General features: G+C 32.2%; 1 protein-coding gene across 1 annotated transcript; it reads left to right on the plus strand.

The window, feature by feature from the left end:
- The first annotated feature begins 9,177 nt into the window (after positions 1-9,177).
- On the plus strand, positions 9,178-13,865 carry LOC130809871 (homeobox-leucine zipper protein ATHB-4). Its single transcript, XM_057675710.1, has 3 exons — positions 9,178-9,505; positions 11,147-11,226; positions 13,550-13,865. The coding sequence occupies exons 1-3, from the start codon at positions 9,215-9,217 to the stop codon at positions 13,800-13,802; spliced, it is 624 nt and encodes a 207-aa protein (XP_057531693.1). The 5' UTR covers positions 9,178-9,214; the 3' UTR covers positions 13,803-13,865.
- Positions 13,866-21,478: the final 7,613 nt, after the last annotated feature.

A 21,478-nucleotide genomic window follows, 5' to 3' on the forward strand; every position in this document is an offset into this window, starting at 1 on the left:
TGAAAGTGCACAATAAATAGAAAATCAACTTAAACAAATCAGAAACCAAATTCATCAATTGTTGGCGCCACTAATGAAAATGTAAATCAGAACCAAGTGCATTAAATACCAAAGTCATCCACCTCATTAATTACACATCGAACTTAATATGACTCCCTCCAAGAATTTTTCCACCCAACAAAAAACTCAAAGAACGCAAAAACTATTGTGCAGATTAAACAAAAAGGGAAAACCGGTGTAAGGTACAATTAATGCACTTGCAACTGAGTATGAAGTGTGTAGGAAAACAATTACGAAATTATGGAAAGAAGTTCAAAAGCAACGGGAAAACAACAACATAGCCATCAACCTCAACAACAAGAGGGTTGCGAGACAAGCACCCAACAAGATTCAATTTGATGAGGAAAAATTCAAGTCCATCAAATTTGAACTAAAAGGCACTCAACATTCAGTTGCAAAGAAAATTGAGGTATCACAGTCTACGGTTTGTAGGTGGAAGAAGGACAAAGTAATTAGAAAGCACACGAATGCAATCAAACCCACACTGCATGATAACAACAAACTACACAGGTTTAGTTTTGCATTATCTAAGTTGCAATATGATGAACAAAATGATTATTTCAAGTTTAAGCCACATACTAACATTGTTCACATTGATGAAAACCATTTCTATCTAACCCGAGAATCACAGACTTACTACCTAGCACTGGGTGAAGAAGAACCACATAGGGAACGTCAGTCTAAAAGATTCATCCCAAAAATAATGTTCATGTGTGCTATTGCAAATCCCATTTTTTTTAACTAATGGTGATGTGTTTTTTGATGGTAAGATAAGGATATGGCCTTTTATTTCTCAAAAGCCTGCCAAAAGGAGCTCAAAAACTAGAAAGAGGGGGGAATTGGAGACCAAGCCAATACAATCAATAACCAAAGAGCATATAAGATCAATGCTCATAACTCATATCCTACCCACCACTAGAGTTAAGTGGCCACACGGAATGTCAAAGCACAATTTCATTCAACAAGATAATGCAAAGCCACACATAGCACACAATGATAAAGAGTTTATAGAGGAGGCAATGAAAGATGATTTTTTTATACAACTTGTACAACAACCACCAAATTCTCCTAACATGAATGTGCTAGACCTAGGTTTTTTTTAGATCAAGTCAGGCTTTGCAATATCAGAAAGCAGCCTACAATGTACCACAATTACTAAGGGCTATGAGTAATGCATTTGACAATTTAAGTCCTCAATGTTTGAGATTTGTGTTCATAACATTACAAGCATGCATGATTGAGGTCATGGAAAGACTAGGGGGTATTGACTATCATATCTCACATATGAACAAAACCAAAACAGCAAGGGAAAGGACTTTGCCTGACTATCTAAGTGTGGAAAAACAGTTAGTTGTTGATTCTCTTCAACATTTATTCACAAAAATCAATTCAGAGATAATGAATCAATTAGTGGAAATGATAGGGTATACAGGGGGTATTGAAGAAGGTCAAGTTAATGTCACTGACAACATAACCACCACAACAAGCTAGATGAATGAACAATAAATCCAATAGCAAGAATGAGCCACAACAGCAAGTACAACAGTAGATACGAAGTTTTTTGGAAGCAACAGCGATGAACAAAACAACCACAAACAACCACAATGAACATCATTTTGGGAAGAACAGGACCAAATCAAGCATAACAACAACAACAAACACCAACACAACAAGTTTCAACATGAACAGCAAGTTTCAACATGAACAGCAAGCAACACAGTAAAACAAAAACGAAAACCACTTACCATGTCAACACAGCAAATCATGCATTTTTTGGACAATTTTGAGATCATGAAAATGAGATGTTTAAGATTTAAAAAACAAGTATAAAAATTTTGATGTTGTTTATAATGAAACATTTGTACTCATGCTTACAAGAATGAAAAAAAAGTGATTGTTTTTACAAAACTCTCAAAAATTTGTCATTTTTTGTGAAATCATTGAGCAAAAATCGAACATCTAAGCGCTTGAAGTCTTGGAAAACCATCCAAACCCCTTTTTTTTTGTTTTTTTTAGTGGCAAAAAAAAAAATGCTCTCACTTAAAGATCATTGAGCATGTGAAATTCATGCATCGAAAAAACCGTAAAACGAAAAATCATCACCAGTCAAAACGCAACCACAAGGACAGAAATATACTTGAAAATGGGCCAAGTTTGTCAAGCCAATCTTCATCCTCACAATCAGTGTTAGATAAAAAAGCATTAATAAAAGAATATTCACGATCACACCACAAATCAACCTCAGGAGTGTAAATGGGTTCACCCTCAGAATCTAGTTATCTACCTCACTTTGAATCCGTTTCAACTGAAGAGCATTCATCATCATAGGAGTCAAAAAACTCATCATCTTAACACTTAGGGTTTGTTAGAGGCGATTTGGGGATTTTGAGAGGGAAAACATTAGGCGAGTTAGGGTTCTTGAGAGGTGATTTAGGGTTTTCCATAAAGATAGAGCAAGGTAAAACAAAGAAAAACGCAACAAAGAGAAGAAGGAAAAGAACAAGAAACCAGAAGAACACAAAGAAGGAAATCAGAGACCCAGATCTAGGGTTCTAAGGAGTAGTTAACAATTGAGGAAACCAGTGGAGCGAGAAGAACACGAAGAAGAAAATGGGAGGGGATGAGCTAGGGTGGTTAGGGTTAGGTTTTAAATTGGAGGGAAGGATTAATTAGTGTTTAGATTAAGTTGGTTTAATTGATTATTTAGGATAAAAGAGAGTAAATTAGTTGAGTTTAATTAGGGTATAAATGTAAATATGTTAAGTCAAGTAAGGGCAGAAGGGTAAAAATTACATACTAAAAATAGAGATAGGACATTGAGGATGACTTGACCCTAAATGAAAATAGGACACATAAGCTGAATAGGAGGGAGTATATTTAAAGAAAAAGAAAGAAGGGAAGAAAGGACGAAAAATATCATTTCAACCAGTAAAAGGTAAATTAAACCTTTAAAAGTTGAAATGATATAAAGTTGGAATCTTTAAAAGATAAATCAAAGTGCGAACTTTTAAAAGCGGAGCACTGAAAGTTCATACCTTTAAAATCAAATTTTCTTTTATTTTACCTTTGCCCTTAGTTTACAATCAGCATACCTTATTAGTATGCTAACTGCAACCTAAGGGAAAAAGTTGGATTATTAGAAAATAGTATAAAGTTGGATTTATTCACAGCAGATAAGTGAAAGCTTGGATTATTAATATCAATTTTTCCTTGAAGTATTTGTTTACTATATTTTCAATGCATAATTTTTGTTTACTAATATTAATATTTTGTATAGTATTTTCTCCATTATAAATTACTTGTTACATTTGTCTTTGCGTGATATTCAATGTACTAATTCATTATGTCTAATCTTTAATTGTGTATAATTATAAATTATAAAAAATAGATATTAATATTAATAAAATATGCAATATGAATCAAATAAGATCACATTTGATTGTTGTTGGCCTCTTTGGTTTTGATGATGACTTCACTTCTAAAATAAACAAACATATTTTAGAGATTGTTTTGTAGGTGAATATCCAATTGTGTTAATCGTTGATGAAGCCTATGACTTGGTTCGTGGAAGTTGTACATGTCTCAAATATCCAAGAAGTTGGACAATTGCTTTAGAAGTCAGTTTACTGTTCCTAGAGTTAAACTCCTGACGAAAGTTGTAGATGGAGACAGTGCGCTGTTCCCCACGATACAGGTCTGGAGAAGACATTGACTGGAAGTTACGAAAATTACGTTTTCTGTTTTTAGTTAATGTAAAAGGTTAAAAGTTTAATTAGTTGCTTAATTATTAAATAAATTGATTGGCAAAACTATTTTTAGGCTATCTAAAAATAGCCTAAGACTTTTTCATTTTAAGATTAAGATCTCCTATTTTTTAGGATCTTGTTCTTTTTAACTCCTATGCTATTTTTAGCTTAAGGAAACTAATTTTATCTTTGAGCAAATGACAGCCGGTTATTTATTCTTTTGGCAATTCCACTATCCTTGTTTTGAGAACGTGGATGATAGTGGGAGGTGTGCCTGAGGAAACTGCTGTCTGTTCCCACTATAAATAGAAGGAACTTTGCTCAAACCGATATCCATCTTAGAGTGTCCTTAAGGTGAGATCAGAATAAGAAAAATATTCAAAGTTATTTTAATGCCAATTAATTCATTATATTTTTCTTGAGCAACTACTTAATTTTAATCTTCTTATGAATTGGCCTTGTAAGGGTAATTGAGTGTTTTTATTGTAATTAGACTTAAGGGAAGTCTAAGGGAATAGAGAAGCGTGAGAAGAGAAAGAGAAGGAGAAAAGAAGAGAAGAGAATTAGGCCTAGAGTAGAGAAGCTTCAAGTGAAGCATATTTGTTTTATGTAATTGTAATTGATTGCCTAAAACATAGTGAGAATTTTTGAAATCCCGGGGGGTCGTGGTTTTCCTTCTTATTAGGCCAAGAAGGTTTCCACGTAAAATCTTTGTCTCCTTTTTATCTTTTGCTTTTTATGTTTAAGTTTTATTTTGTTTGTTAAAATTCCGCAAATTAGAAGAAAAACGAACTAAAGTTAGATACACAACAATTCACCCCCCCTCTTGTTGCATTCGACCATCTTCGTGTATTTCAACAATTGTGTTCTGACTTATAGTTTAAGAATAAAATACAAATTTAAATTGTTTGATAAATAATTTGAACTTTCTCCATGTAATAAGTAATTTGTTATAAAGGAATTATAAACAAAGAATATATTTATAATTTTTACTAATTAATATTTTGTAAATAATTTACTTAAGAGTATCATTAATATTGAACAAATAAACTTAACAATAGTTTGTCAAATCCTTTTATGAATTTTCACATTAATAAGTTTTCACCTACCAGTTAAATTTTACCAAACAATATTAAACAATCAGTTAACAAAATCGATTTGTCAAATCAGTTTATAAAATTAGCTTGTCAAATCAACTCTCCCAATTAGCTCCTAGCTATTTACTATCAGCTATTTGTCAAGCACCTTATTAAAAATTCGAAATTATAATACGATACTTATTAGTGATTGGTATCAGAATATGTACGCTCTTATGCACCAGGTCAGCGACTACCTAGTTACAAATATCTTGTGCCCCATGATGCGACCCAAACCTGCCATTTAGGCACTATTTCGACAGATTATTGGATCAAACGAGATAGAAGTTTTTGAACACACACACACACACACACACACACACACACACACACACACACACACACACACACACACACACACACACACACACACACACACACACACACACACACATATATATTATTTGCCTTCAAATTTACTTATATACTAAAATTATTTTATAATATACATTTTAAAATAATAGTTTAGTTGTTAAAAGTTTATCGTGAACCCAATACTATATGCAAACTAATTTCAAGAATAATATTTTTATAGCTATTTTCTTGGGTTTGTTTTATAATATATATTATTTTATTCAGTCATTATTGATACAATTAATATATTAATTATTTGAAAAATTATTTAAAATATTCTCAAGTTTTACGACAAATTTTACCATTAAATGAAACCTGTAAAATTTCACTTTCTTGTCATTCTTATGTGTTGTGCCATGTTCTAAATCTCTTAATGTGGGAGATGATTATGATTACCTTATTACTTACTTTATGGCTTAGGCACTAGAGGATGATGTTGGGTGTGCGATAAGGCATTGGAGTTTGATGTTTGGATCACTACTTGAAACAAAAAGAGAGTTTCTTAAAGGGGGGCCTTAAACAAGGCAATGAGTTGAGTAAGGAGTGTCTTGAGCGAGGCAAGGCAACAATAGGTTATAGAAGGACATTGAAGTGGGTTTTCATTCAAGCACATGGAGGCTAGCTAATACAAAGACAGAAAATAGGGTTAGGATAACGTATACAATACTTTGTATAAGATGAGTGTCTTCCTTTAAAGGTGAAAGCTTTAAGCTTGATAGTGTGTGATTTAACATTGTAAGTGGTATTTCATTAATGTATTGTAGTTTAGTTATTGAAATATAATCTCATTTGAGGAGGACGTGTCCAAGGCACCGTTATGTTGTTATGTGTGCTTTTTTCATCAAAACATTGATCTTTTATTATGTGTTTGTCCAAACTTTGTTTTTCTACTTTTTTTTACGTCTCTTTTAACCGTTGTTGGGTTAGGCCCTCCTTAATTAGTATGCGATTAGTATAATTAAACCAATACAATTTTCCTTAACAAAATAAAATATATATGTTGTAAAAAAGCTACTCCTTTTGATTCATTTTGTTGGTTGCAGTTTTCAAAGAATAATTCAAATCTCAATACCTTTAAATATGTTTCATAATAGAGTATACAATAAATATAATACTCCTTAAATTATATACATCGACACATATCTAATAGTAAGATTCTATATGGATATATTTTAACTGTTATTTATTCATGACAAACCTTTTTTAATTTCTCAGAGTATCCTAAACATAAAGATGAACAAGTTAGGGTCCAAGATCCTACCCAAACTCTTTAAAACCTAACCTAAATCTACGATTTTATCGATTTTAACCAATTTTAACTATTTTAACTATTTTGCCAATGATTTTACCCATGACCGATTTTAACCTCGATTCAACTCAATAGGTGCAATTGGAATCGTAAAATCGTACAATTTTGCGATTTGGATCGCGATTTTAACAACCTTGCTTAGGAGTTCAATACTAGTTATTTAAATTTAAGGGTTGTAAGGGTTCAAATTAAGGATGATCATGAATCAAGTTTAGAGCGTGTTGAATAGGTCCATAGAGAGAGTTTGAATCGGGTCTGAGTCTAAAGACGACTTTAGACTCAGACCTAAACCCATTTAATTTTTTGGATCAGGACTCGAACTCAAATTCATTTGATCTCAAAAAGGTAGACTCAAACCTTAAAATTAGGGGCGAGATCAATAGAGAATTGAGCCCATATACATCCCTAAACCCAACCCTAAAATTAAGATCCGAGTAAGAATTCGATTTAAACTCGATTCGAACTCAATGTCAATCTCTTTCTAAAGATATCCAACAAAATAAAACAGATGGAGGGGTAATTATGATAATGAAACTCCTAAAATCTGAAAGAAATCATCCGGGATTTAAGGTTGTCTGGATCTTTGAAACAGTGAATTATTTATAGCTTTGAATAAGAGCATTAACATTGAATTTGTTTCCTTCTATAAAACCAATCCTTAGTCCATTCCCCAATCTCAATATCTCGCACCAACTACTACTAATACTATTTACTACTTCTACCATTGTAACTTACAAACTTTGAACATCTAATTTACTCTTTTTGACTTGGAATTTAACTCCCCAAATTATTACATATCCTACTTCCAAACCCCCTTACATTAAAACCATTTAGTAGGACTACTTCATCATTAAATCACTTATATTATGATTTATCATTCATTTTCTACTCTTCTAAAAAGATAAATAACGTTATTCAACTCTTCATCTTCCTTTTTTTATTTTTATATCATAATAATATCAATGTTTTAATCTCCAAAATTGTGATGATAACTTCTTCAAATTTATCTCACCATATTATTAAATTTTCTTTAACAAACTGTATTTTTATATAACTGTAATTTTAAAATATAAATATTATAAGAACCGACAAGTATTGTATACTTAATTTATGTAGTTTTACTTATGGCTATCACATAGAATTCTATATATCATGCTGACTGACATCCCCATACTAAAAGTACTTTATATGATAATACCAAATTATATATATATATATATATATATATATATATATATATATATATATATATATATATATATATATATATATATATATATATATATATATATATATATATATATATATATATATATATATATATATTTAAAACTATCAATTAATGGAATATATATTGGACGATGTTCACATAAAACCAAACAAATAAAGAATGAAATTAAGGCGAAGATTTTAAAACCTATGATATCATATTATTAATATTAATCCATAATAGTGTTTTTACATTTCAAAATCAAATGAAAGGTGTTTTTGTGTTATCTGTAAATAGAGCGTCAAAATTATCTAGTGTGCGTGTTTCAAGCCGGTTTATTTTTAGTCGGATTGCTTTCGTGTACCTTTATTTTCGATTTTGATCGTATCCGATTTAGTTTGAATCGTGTCTGATTCGGGTCGAATTCAGATCATCCAAAAGTAAACGAGTTTTTCTTTCTAAAATATTGTATCATTAATATATTTAAAAAAAATTCTTTATCATGAAAAATATTTTCTTATAAAAAAAATCATCGATTTTTATTCTTTAAGTCTTTAACAAAGAAATATTATCTCAAAATTTAAAAATTGACAAAAAACTAGAATTGATTTCACACTTAAAAAAGTATGAAATTAATATAAGGGAAAAGGGAGGATGATGCATGTAATAAGAGAAAAAAGAATGAGAAACATGTATTATTATTACAGTTTGCCACATTCTTTATGATTAGAGCACCCAAACAAGAAACATAACTTGCCAAAATTCACCAACTTTGACTCATGATTGAATGCTCCCCTTCTCATTTCTCATCTGATACATAAATACTCCTATCTTACTTTGCTCCATTTTTTTTGTTATTGTTACACTAGACCTAGAGAGAGAAAGTGTACAAAGAGAAACATATGGCCCAAGAAATAAACCACGAATTTTGGGGTTTGAGTTTAAGCTTGAAACCACCAATCATACATCTTGATCATCACAAACCTATTATATGCAAGAGGGAGCCCCAATTTCTAACAGGTTTATTCTCCTTATCTATTTAATTTATTTTTTTGGATCAAGTTTCTTTATCTATGTCTAAATTCTAAGTGTTTTCAATAATTTTCATGCATTTTCTTTCATGCAATAAATAAATAAATGAATAAATTAAGCTATACTAGAGACCATATCTTATATATGTCTCAATGCATATACCCATGTTCGATATGCATGCTTATAATAGTCAGTTACTCTTGTATGATACTGACAACCTTAAACAAAAGATTTAATTCTTATAATTTATACTTTTATATTATTTAATCTACATATGAGACGTACAATAAAAGTTAACTCGAATGTTAATGTTTTTGTAGATGAAGAAAAACCAAAAAAGCAAAAAGCAAATTATGAAAAAGCAATAATGATGGTGCCAAAAATTAATAAGGTTGGGATTGAAATAAAACCACCATTACTGGTGGATTTGGAAATAACAAGCAAAGTAGTAGTCTCACCAAACAGCAACATATCAAGTACTGCAACCGGAAAACATTTGGGTGATTTTAAATTTAATGGTGGTGAAATGACGAGTGACGAAGACAAAGGCGGTAATGGTGGTGGCAGCTGCAGTGATCATAGAAAAAAGCTTAGACTTGGCAAGGCACAAATCATGGTGTTGGAACAAGCTTTTAGGGAACACACTATCCTCAATACAGTTTGTTTTTTCTCTTATTTATTTCTTCATTTATATATTATCATAATCTTATTGGTCGGTTTTATTATTCCTTTATAGTACTCCCTCCTATTCAGCTTAGGTGTCCCATTTACTTTTGAGACACTGTTCATTTATCACTCTTAAATTGCATTTTATTATTAATCTATAAGTTAAAACATAGTCATGTGGGATCTTATTTGATTCGTTTTGATGTAAAGATTATTAATATCAACTTTTTATAATTTTTAATTATACATAACTCGATTTATTAAGGATTGAATAAGTACATTGGATAGAGTGCATAAAGTAAATGGGACACTTAAGATAAATAGGAGGGAGTATTATTTAAACAAAACAAATAACATTTGTCAAATTGCTTCAAATTTTTTTTTATTATGAGTAGCTAAACACCTTTCATATTCATATATGTTGTTTTAAATAGATTAATTTAAAAATTTTGTTATCAAAATTTAACAATCAGATTTCATCAATCCATATCAATCCATATATATATATATATAGGATTAAATAAGAAGGATTTTAAAATTTTAAAATCATGAGTTTTTATTGGCTCAATCGTGACATTAGATTTTTTTTATTTTAATGAAATCAAGGGTGTAGAGTCCTTTTTACCCTTCTCATTTTCCCCTTCTCAATGGATTCCTCTCATATATATATATATATATATATATATAGAACCAATCTGCATGACAAAAAACTGTTATTTTTTACTTAAAAAAAGTGTTACTTTTAGGCAAAAAGGTGATAGTCTTTTTTATGATACTATTAGGCAAAAATGTATTACTTTAAGAAAAAAATTCTAAAACACATTCAGAAAAAGATGTTACTTTTCGGAAAAAAACGTGTTACATTGAAATATGTTTATTTTTTTGAGAAAAATATTTTTATCTGAAAGTAAAACTTTTTTCTGCTAACAAGTACCAGCTTTTTTTTAAAACAAAAGTAATATTTTTTTTGTCTAACACATTTTCTGTAAAAAAGTAACACATTTTTATTATGAAAATTAATTATCATATAAACTTGGTTTTCACTGAAAATATATATATATATATATATATATATATATATATATATATATATATATATATATATATATATATATATATATATATATATATATATATATATATATATATATATATATATATATATATATATATTGGTAACAGTTATTCTATATTTAAATGGAAGTATTTTTACAAACAAAGTCAACTTACATTATTAATTTTAAAAAAATTTAGAAAGAAAATATAGATTGGCAATGGTACTTTTAAGTTTGAGGGGTTTGATAAATTAGAGACCATCTAACAATAAAATTATTTTTATTAGATTGATTTAATGGGTATTTATAGTCTCGAAGTGATCATATATAATCTTAAAGCGATCGTTTGTAATTTTAAAATGGTTAATTTTTCAAGTAATTACTTATAATTCTAAAATAATCAATTAAAAAAAATGATCTCTATGATGTGATGACTTAGTGGGGATGAGTTTAAGGTAGAATCATGACGGATATTCTGATGAATAGAAGTATATTTGTGCTCTTATATAATTTTAATTGATCAATCATCAATTGTTGTTTTACCCGATATATGAATTTGTGTGCCTTAATTACTTCAGAAGCAAAAGATGGCATTGGCAAAACAAGTGAAGTTACGGCCAAGACAAGTAGAAGTATGGTTTCAAAATAGAAGAGCAAGGTAACCCTAAATATTTTAAACATGCTTTTATTTGATTAATCCATTTAAAATAATTGTAAATCCAAATCTTAAAATTGATATTGATCATCATGCACGTGAAAATATTGTTGGGTTGAATAAATTTTCTTTATCTTTCTTTTTATTTAAAACTACATATTTATTCGCCAACCAATAAGATAAACTTTTCTTCTTATTTTTCATTTAACAAAATATATTTTCTCTGTCCCTTCAAATTTACACCATATTACTAAAAATATCAAAATAACATAAGAGTATTAATTATGTTGAAGCAAGGTAAGAAATTTAATAGAATTTAAATGACTTAATTCCTAAATACGCGTTAGAATAGAAGTATAAGTAACTTTATTTGTGGTACGTTATAGTTTGTCCAATGAATGCTGAGCAATAACTCCATCAAAATGGAAACATGTATTTAAATGTTATTATATCTCAGATAATAGTAGGAGTAGTAAATGATTAGGAAAGGTACATTTTTTTTTTAAAATTGTGGTGGACAACTTTAATTTTAATTTAATTCTATGTCCAAAAAATTTATTATATTTTGTCTCTGTTTCTAATCACTATTATTATATTTATTATTTGGTGAGAGCTTTTTTTATATGGAATATGAATTTTGTTAATATTTTTATATATGAGTTTTATTCAATGTAAATTAACTTTAATTACGGAGTAAGCATTAGTTATGTTATATAGTAGGGTATAGTTTTTACCTGTAGAAATCAGTTTTTATCAATAATAATACGTTGTAATTAGCTAAATCAATTTTCATCAACAAAGCTTAGTTTACCTAGATATAATACTATTATATTAAAAAGTTATTAATTGCAATTAGTTTATTTCCATATTTGAAAAATATTGTTAGGTTTAATTTTGTTGAGTTCCATAAAATAAATTAGGTTTTTTTAAGAATAAATAAGTCAATTCATTATAAATAATTTTTTTTAATTTTAAAAGGTAAACTAAATGAAATATCTCAAATAACTAACCGGAATGATTTGAAAATATTCATATTTAACGAGAATAATAACAAATGCACTAGAAGGACTGATGATTTTGTATAAAAGGAGGTTTTTTCATAAACTCTCTCTAACATGTCGTTTTGCTGGCACTTCATGAGTTTGTAATGTATATTTTGCTTAGTTTGTTTATTTAGTTATATAACATGTTTTACGTACAACAATTATTTAGTTCTTTTATTTTTTAACCATTTGCATAAACACAATAAAATATTATATTTTAGACCAATACTAGTTAACTTAGATTGATACCGTAGACAAAACATAAAATTGAGTACAAATTTTGAGTCATGATTTAATCAATTATAGCATTCCTTTGATTTACATTAAAATTTAATTACCGCATAAAATTTATATTCCTTGGAAATTATTTCCTTCAAATAATAAATACATATATATATATATATATATATATATATACATATATATATATATATACATATATATATATATACATATATATATATATACATATATATATACATACATATATATATATATACATATATATATATATATATATATATACATATATATATATATATATACATATATATATATATATATATATATATATATATATATATATATATATATATATATATATACATACATATATATATATATATATATATATATATATATATATATATATATATATATATATATATATATATATATATATATATATATATATATATATATACATACATATATATATATATATATATATATATATATATATATATATATATATATATATATATATATATATATATATATATATATATATATATATATATATACATACATATATATATATATACATATATATATATATATATACATATATATATATATACATATATATACATACATATATATATATATACATATATATATATATATATATATATATATATATATATATATATATACATATATATATATATACATACATATATATATACATACATATATATATATATATATATATATATACATACATATATATATACATACATACATACATATATATATATATATATATATATATATATATATATATATATATATATATATATATATATATATATATATATATAACTTTTTTTTTATCAAAGTTTCATTACCATGGAAAGACATGAAATTTTTGACGAAAATTTATACTATAAATCATTTTCATTACCACCATTTAGTTCCAATACTTGGTACAATGTGAGTGTGTGACAACCTAAATATAGAGTTGAACGACTATGAATAATGATGTGTAAAAAAACATTCAGGACAAAGTTGAAACAAATAGAAGTGGATTGCGAGTACTTTAGAAGATATTGTGAGAAGTTAAGCGAAGAGAATAAGAAGCTGGAAAAGGAAGTGCAAAAACTAAGGGCTTTAAAGGCTTCTACCTCTCATCAACAACCAACAACCCTCTCAATGTGTCCTTCATGCATTTCTTCTTCTACTCCGGTCGCTGAAACAAGGTCGTGTCCGGTGGCCATCCTCTATCGGCCTCTACCACTCAACGTCAATAAATAATCATCTTTTATCATTCATATATAGTTTATTGCTATAATATAACTAATAATCATTTCTAATTGGGGTGGAACTATAAAAGATGTAATATTGGATACTATTAATATAATTACGTGATCTTGATAATTAACTCTTTTAGTCGTTGGAGTTCGCTTTTCATCTAATCCTTTACTTTAATCAGTCTACCATGTATTCAACAAATTAAATATAATGTGATCTATTAATTTTTTAGTTGAACTATAATGATGTTGATATAATGTACGGTAGGGTTAATTAAACTATAAAGGATGTGATCCAAGTGTGCGTGTGAATTGCAGAGTTTAAACGCAAAAATCGAACCGTGACTCAATTTTGGGGATATTCCCAGGCCGACAACAGCGTCTTGACAAGAGCTGGACTACCAGGCCTCTTCTCAATAGAACCCCGATGCTTTCCTTTGAATAATCAATGGAATGCTTCGTGTTCTTGGATAGTATGAAGTGTAATCTTGAAGACTGATCAAGGGTTTACACGTTCATGAAGGGCAAACTGGCCCTAACTAACCCAATTGCAAGCAATTGAAAGAGAAAAAAACACTTATTGAGCCAAATCAAATAGGCTCAGATGAAGGTGGTAACATAGGCCCAAAAGAGCCAAGAAGCAACAGCAACGATAGAGACAACAAAAGCAACAACAATAGGAACTACCCTGATGTTTTTGTTGTTCTTGTTGTTGTACTTAGTAATTCACTCTTGGATTCTGAATGTAATGAAAGCAAAGATAAACAAAGTAATGATAATTTAATCATGGAAGAACAGATACAAACGAGTAACACATCAGACCAACAAAAGAAGCTAGCAACAGCTGAAGAACAGAAGCAATCAGACCAGCAGATCAGTCTGACCAACCTCACTGACCAGGCCACCTTGGCAGGCCCGCCCAGACGAAACCCGAGCTCATGGGAGGATCTGGAGGGTAGATTTGGAATCTCCCCACATGGACCTTGCTGCCAAGGCCCAAGAGTAATGGAAGCACACAGAAAACGAGGAGGAAGGTCGTGCAGTCGACAGCTTAGCACTGGCAAGAAGGCTGATATTCTGTTTCTGTTTTGTTGTTTTAAATATGCACGTGTAAGTCATGAGGGCAATATGACCGTTATGATAGTTGCCTAAACGTGTGTTTTCTTCCTTGCTTTGATCATGTAGAGTAATCCTATATATAGGGGTTTTATTTATTGTAAAGAACAAGTTGATTTTCAAATAAAATTCAGAAATTACACTAAGTGTTTTTTTCTCTTTCAATTGCTTGCAATTGGGTTAGTTAGGGCCAGTTTGCCCTTCATGAATGTGTAAACCCTTGATCAGTCTTCAAGATTACACTTCATACTATCCAAGAACACGAAGCATTCCATTGATTGTTCAAAGGAAAGCATCGGGGTTGTATTGAGAAGAGGCCTGGTAGTCCAGCTCTTGTCAAGACGCTGTTGTCAGCCTTGGAATATCCCCAAAATTGAGTCACGGTTCGATTTTTGCGTTTAAACTCTGCAATTCACACGCACACTTGGATCAATTGGTATCAGAGCAAGAACGTCTAGGGCCTGAATATCATCCTCATTCATCTGTGAAGACGAATTCTCAATATCATGACTGAATGATCAGAGAAATTAAAATTCAGAAAAGAGGGCGATTTTTCTGTTCGTGTTCGATTCAGTGGCAAATCTCTGCAATTCCGGTTGTTTTTCTTCCTTTTGTTTAATTACTTCATGAATTAATGTTCCTGGATATAATTCGATGCATTTCATTTGAATTTGATTGATAATTGGTGCGTTCATTGCCCAATACTCACAAAGAGTATTCTGAAACCCTAAAGAACCCAGTTCTTTAAGGAGTTTCTGCATTTTGGCGATTTCATTCTTCATTTCTGTATAAAATTCAATTGATTAAATTCATTTTGGTAAATAGAAGATTGCATTCACATCATCATCGTATTTTACTTACAAATTGATTGTGGCTGTGCACTGTAATACCATCACAGAAGAACAGTTCTTCAATTCTGATTTTTTTTGTGATCTTGCTGTGCACGATTGAAGTTTCTTTTTGTTCCTTTGCGCATATTTGGCTGTAATAAATAGATAACTAAAAAATTCTCATTAGCAAATTCATCTAAAGTGCAAACTGTTCGCTACTATTTCAATTTAAAAGCATTGTGTACACAGAACAGAATACTCAGCATTTGATTATTGTTGTGATTAGAACAGTTTGCTGCATTCATTTCTTCTTCTTGGTATATCTGTGTGTGTTTGCATTCATATAGAACACTATGGCACACAGTGAGGAATTTGCAACCTTAGTAAGCACTGTAAATCAACTAAGTTTGGCTGTCACTGCACTACAGAATGTTGTACAACAACACCAACAACAGTTACAACACTCTCAACATTTCCACCCAAACCCTAACACTGAAAATGCGAGGGAGGACAAGACCATAAGGGTAGATGTACATGAGTTTGATGGCACCTCACATGACCCAGAGGTATACATTGAGTGGGAGAAAGGGGTAGAACGTTACTTTGAATTTAAGGATACACCCCCAGACCAACAATATAAAATAGCTAAGGTGAAGTTGACCATGCTGGCTGCAACCTGGCTCGAGGGTTTGCAGAGGCAAAGAAAACGAGAGAATAGCTCAAAAATCAACTCTTGGGAGAAGCTTAGGAAGCACCTTAGGAGGAAGTACATTCCACACAACTATAGGCAACAATTATACACCAGTTGGAGCAATTTAAGACAAGGGTCTAGATCAGTTTCAGATTATATCCAAGAGGGAGAGAGGTTGACAGTCTTGTGTGGAATAGATGAACCAGCAGAAATGAAAGTTGGAAGGTTTCTAAGTGGGTTAAGGGAAGATTTGAAAGAAAAAATTAAGGTGATGCAGAATCTGACTTATGAGGGAGCGTGTAAAAGTGCGTTGATACTTGAGAAGACAGCAAGGAGGAGAGCTACACAACCTACACACACGTTTAACAATAGCTTTAAGTCACCTGCACAGAAAACAGCACAATACCCATCTGTTAGCAGTAGAACAGTTTCACATTTTCCTCCCAGTAGCACTACACAGCCTTACAGTACACGTATGGCTTCTCAAACAGAGAGGCAGCTTACAGCAAAGGAGAAGGAAGTGAACCCTAAGGATGTCATGTGTTTTAAGTGTCACGGGCATGGCCATTACAAAAGAAATTGCCCTAATGCACGAGCCTTCACACAACGGGAATGGGATGAGATTCACAGTAGAAAGGGACCACGAGCTATATTAGTGCACATAGGAGAAAGAGAGGAAGTCAAGTTACCACCCACACTCGAGGATGAGTATGAGGGGTCCTTTAAAGTGAATAGCTATGGATATATGGAAAGAATGGAGGAGAATACTACTGAGGAAAGTGAGGAGGAGGGAGATATAGAGCATGTTTACCCCGAGGAGGAGCTTCACAATCTGTTGATCAGGAGAAACCTTCACATGGTCCCACAGGTCAAGAATTCATACCAAAGAGAGAACATTTTTCAAACAAAATGTAAGATCGGGAACAAACTAGTCAAAACCTTGGGATTAACCACTAGACCTCACCCTCGACCTTACAAGCTAAGGTGGTCAGATGATAGTACGAGGAATGCGGTTAGTAAACAATGTTTGGTTAGTTTTGGCATAGGCACATACCACGACCAAGTGCTTTGCGATGTTTTAGCCATGGATGCTTGTCATGTATTGTTAGGGAGACCATGGCAACACGACAGGAAAACCATACACAATGGCTTCACCAATGTGTATTCCCGAAGACACGAGGGTAAGACTAAGGAGTTGATGCCACTACCTCTCACAAAGCCATACCTCCTACTAAGACCAAACCATCTCCTACACATCTAATAGGAAGAAAGAATGTGACCGAGAGCTGAAACTAGGGAACACAGTGTTTATAATGTTCACTAAGGAGTCACCTCACACACACACACCCGTTCACCCATCTGTGCAAAAATTAATAAAGGAATTCCAAGATGTCTTTCCAGATGATTTACCCCAAGGCTTACCACCCATAAGGGGAATTGAACACCAAATAGATTTGATACCAAGGGCACCTATACCAAATAGACCAGCTTACAGGACAAAACCCTACTGAGGCAAAGGAGTTACAAAGACAGGTGGAGGAGTTGTTAGCCAGGGGATATGTAAGGGAGAGTCTAAGTCCATGCGCTATTCCTACACTATTAGTCCCTAAGAAAGATGGATCATGGCGAATGTGCGTAGATAGCAGAAGTGTGAATAACATTACTGTTAAATATAGGTTTCCTATGCCTAGACTAGATGACATGCTAGATGAATTAGCAGGGGCATGCTGGGTTAGCAAGATCGATCTTAGAAGTGGCTATCACCAGATAAGGATGCGAGAAGGTGATGAGTGGAAAACAACATTCAAAACCAAATATGGACTATATGAGTGGATGGTGATGCCCTTTGGGTTGACTGGGGCTCCAAGCACATTCATGAGGCTAATGAACGAGGTGTTGAGACCTTTTCTTGGAAAATTTGTGGTAGTATACCTAGATGACATCTTGATCTATAGCATAACTGTAAGTGAACATCTTGAGCACCTTAGGAGATTGTTTGAGGTTTTAAGGAAACAACAACTTTATGGAAAACTAGAAAAATGTGCTTTTATGATGACTGAAGTAAATTTTCTAGGATTTGTAATTGGAAAGGAAGGAATTAAGGTAGACCCTGTAAAGGTAGAAGCAATTAGTACTTGGCCTACACCTACATCCATTACACAAGAAAGATCTTTTCACGGGTTAGCATCTTTCTATAGAAGATTTATTAGGAATTTTAGCTCCATCATGTCACCCTTAACCGAATGCACAAAGAAGGGCACTTTTGAATGGACCACTGAGGCACAGATAGCCTTTGAGCAGATTAAGGAGATGATGTGTAAGGCACCTATTTTGAGACTACCTGATTTCACCAAAACTTTCGAGGTTGAGTGTGACGCTAGTGAAAAAGGGATCGGGGCTGTGTTAATCCAAGAGGGGAGACCTGTTGCCTATTTTAGTGAAAAACTAAGTGGGATTAGACTTAACTATTCTACCTACGATAGAGAGTTTTACGCTATAGTAAGGGCATTAGAAATATGGTCACACTACCTGAAATTTCAACCTTTCATTCTACACTCAGACCACGAATCACTTAAGCACATCAATGGACAAAGTAAGCTGAACTCTAGACATGGCAAGTGGGTAGAATTCCTTCAATCCTTCATGTTTTAGCTAAGTATAAGGCGGGAAAGGCTTATATTGTAGCTGATGCTCTTAGTAGAAGATATCATTTGTTAGCTATATTAGAAGCCAAAGTTCTAGGTTTTGAGATGATTAAGCCTTTATACCTTGAGGATCCTGATTTCAAGGATTTGTATGCTGAGTGCACACAAGGGCCACAGGGACCTTTCTACATTAAAGACGGATTCTTGTTTAAAAACAATAGATTGTGCATACCTTGATCACCATTAAGGAACATCTTAGTCAAAGAAATACATGAGGGCACATTAGCAGGGCATTTTGGAATTCAGAAAACATTAGACATGCTAGCACAACATTTTTTTTGGCCTAAGATGTTAGGCACAGTGAGTAAACACATTTTGCGATGTGAAGTTTGCATGCGGGCTAAACTAACCTTTCACAAGGGTGAATATAGGCCCCTCCCTGTTGCTAGTCACCCATGGGAACATGTAAGTATGGATTTCATAGTGGCCCTACCTAGAACAGCAAGGGGAAAGGATGCCATAATGGTTGTAGTTGATCGATTCTCAAAAATGGCACATTTTATACCGTGTAATAAGACTAGTGATGCTAAGCATATAGCCAAATTGTACTTTCATGAGATCATTAGATTACATGGCATACCTCAAAGCATTGTTAGTGATAGGGACTCAAAGTTCTTAAGCACTTTTTGGACTAGTTTATGGACTATGTTGGGTACTAAGTTGTTGTTCAGCACGGCATACCATCCTCAAACGGATGGCCAAACAGAAGTAACAAATAGGACATTGGGAAATATTTTAAGGACATTAATTAAGAAAAACACCAAGGACTGGGATGAAAAATTAGCCCATGCTGAATTTGCATATAATAGATGTCCTAGTCTAACTACCAAGTACTCACCATTTGAATGTGTGTATGGCTTTAATCCTATGACTCCTACTACTTTAGTTTGTGTACCATTGCAGGAACGAGGAGCTTGGAATGCGGAGAAACAAATTTTTGAAGCACAAAAAATTCATGCTCAAGTACAAAACAACGTAGTGCAAGCCAATACAAAGCATAAGCACAAAGCAGACAAGGGATTCAAGGAGGCAAGAAGCTTCAAGGTTGGAGATTATGTGTGGGTGCATCTACGAAAAGATCGATTTCCCAAGCATAGAAGTAACGAACTCAAGCCACGAGCAGATGGTCCCTTCAAAATCATCGCCCAGGCAGGAGAAAATGCATATACTGTGGATTTGCCCAGCAGCTATGGTGTCTCACCCACATTCAATATTGGAGACTTGGCACCTTACTACACGGACTTGGAATTGAAGGCAATTCCTTTTCAAGAAGGGGGGATTGAGCCAAATCAAATAGGCTCAGATGAAGGTGGTAACATAGGCCCAAAAGAGCCAAGAAGCAATAGCAAAGATAGAGACAACAAAAGCAACAACAATAGGAACTACCCTGATGTTTCCGTTGTTCCTGTTGCTGCACTTGGTAATTCACTCTTGGATTCTGAATGTAATGAAAGCAAAGACAAACAAAGTAATGATAATTTAATCATGGAAGAACAGATACAAACGAGTAAAACATCAGACCAACAAAAGAAGATAGCAACAGCTGAAGAACAGAAGCAATTAGACCAGCAGCTCAGTCTGACCAACCTCACTGACCAGGCCACCTTGGCAGGCCCGCCCAGACGAAACCCGAGCTCATGGGAGGATGTGGAGGGTAGATTTGGAATCTCCCCACATGGACCTTGCTACCAAGGCCCAAGAGTCCTCCTTATAGTCAAAGGAAGCACACAGAAAACGAGGAGGAAGGTCGTGCAGTCGACAGCTTAGCATTGGCAAGAAGGCTGATATTCTGTTTCTGTTTTGTTGTTTTAAATATGCACGTGTAAGTCATGAGGGCAATATGACCGTTATGATAGTTGCCTAAACGTGTGTTTTCTTCCTTTCTTTGATCATGTAGAGTAATCCTATATATAGGGGATTTATTCATTGTAAAGAACAAGTTGATTTTCAAATAAAATTCAGAAATTACACTAAGTGTTTTTTTCTCTTTCAATTGCTTGCAATTGGGTTACTTAGGGCCAGTTTGCCCTTCATGAACGTGTAAACCCTTGATCAGTCTTCAAGATTACACTTCATACTATCCAAGAACACGGAGCATTCCATTGATTGTTCAAAGGAAAGCATCGGGGTTGTATTGAGAAGAGGCCTGGTAGTCCAGCTCTTGTCAAGACGCTGTTGTTAGTCTTGGAATATTCCCAAAATTGAGTCACGGTTCGATTTTTGCGTTTAAACTCTGCAATTCACACGCACACTTGGATCAGGATGTAATATTAGATACTTAACATTACGTGATATTTGAAAATTAAATCTTATTTCAGTTGGATTAAATACATTTACA

Source organism: Amaranthus tricolor, chromosome 4, assembly GCF_026212465.1.
Source record: "Amaranthus tricolor cultivar Red isolate AtriRed21 chromosome 4, ASM2621246v1, whole genome shotgun sequence".
NCBI lineage: Eukaryota > Viridiplantae > Streptophyta > Magnoliopsida > Caryophyllales > Amaranthaceae > Amaranthus > Amaranthus tricolor.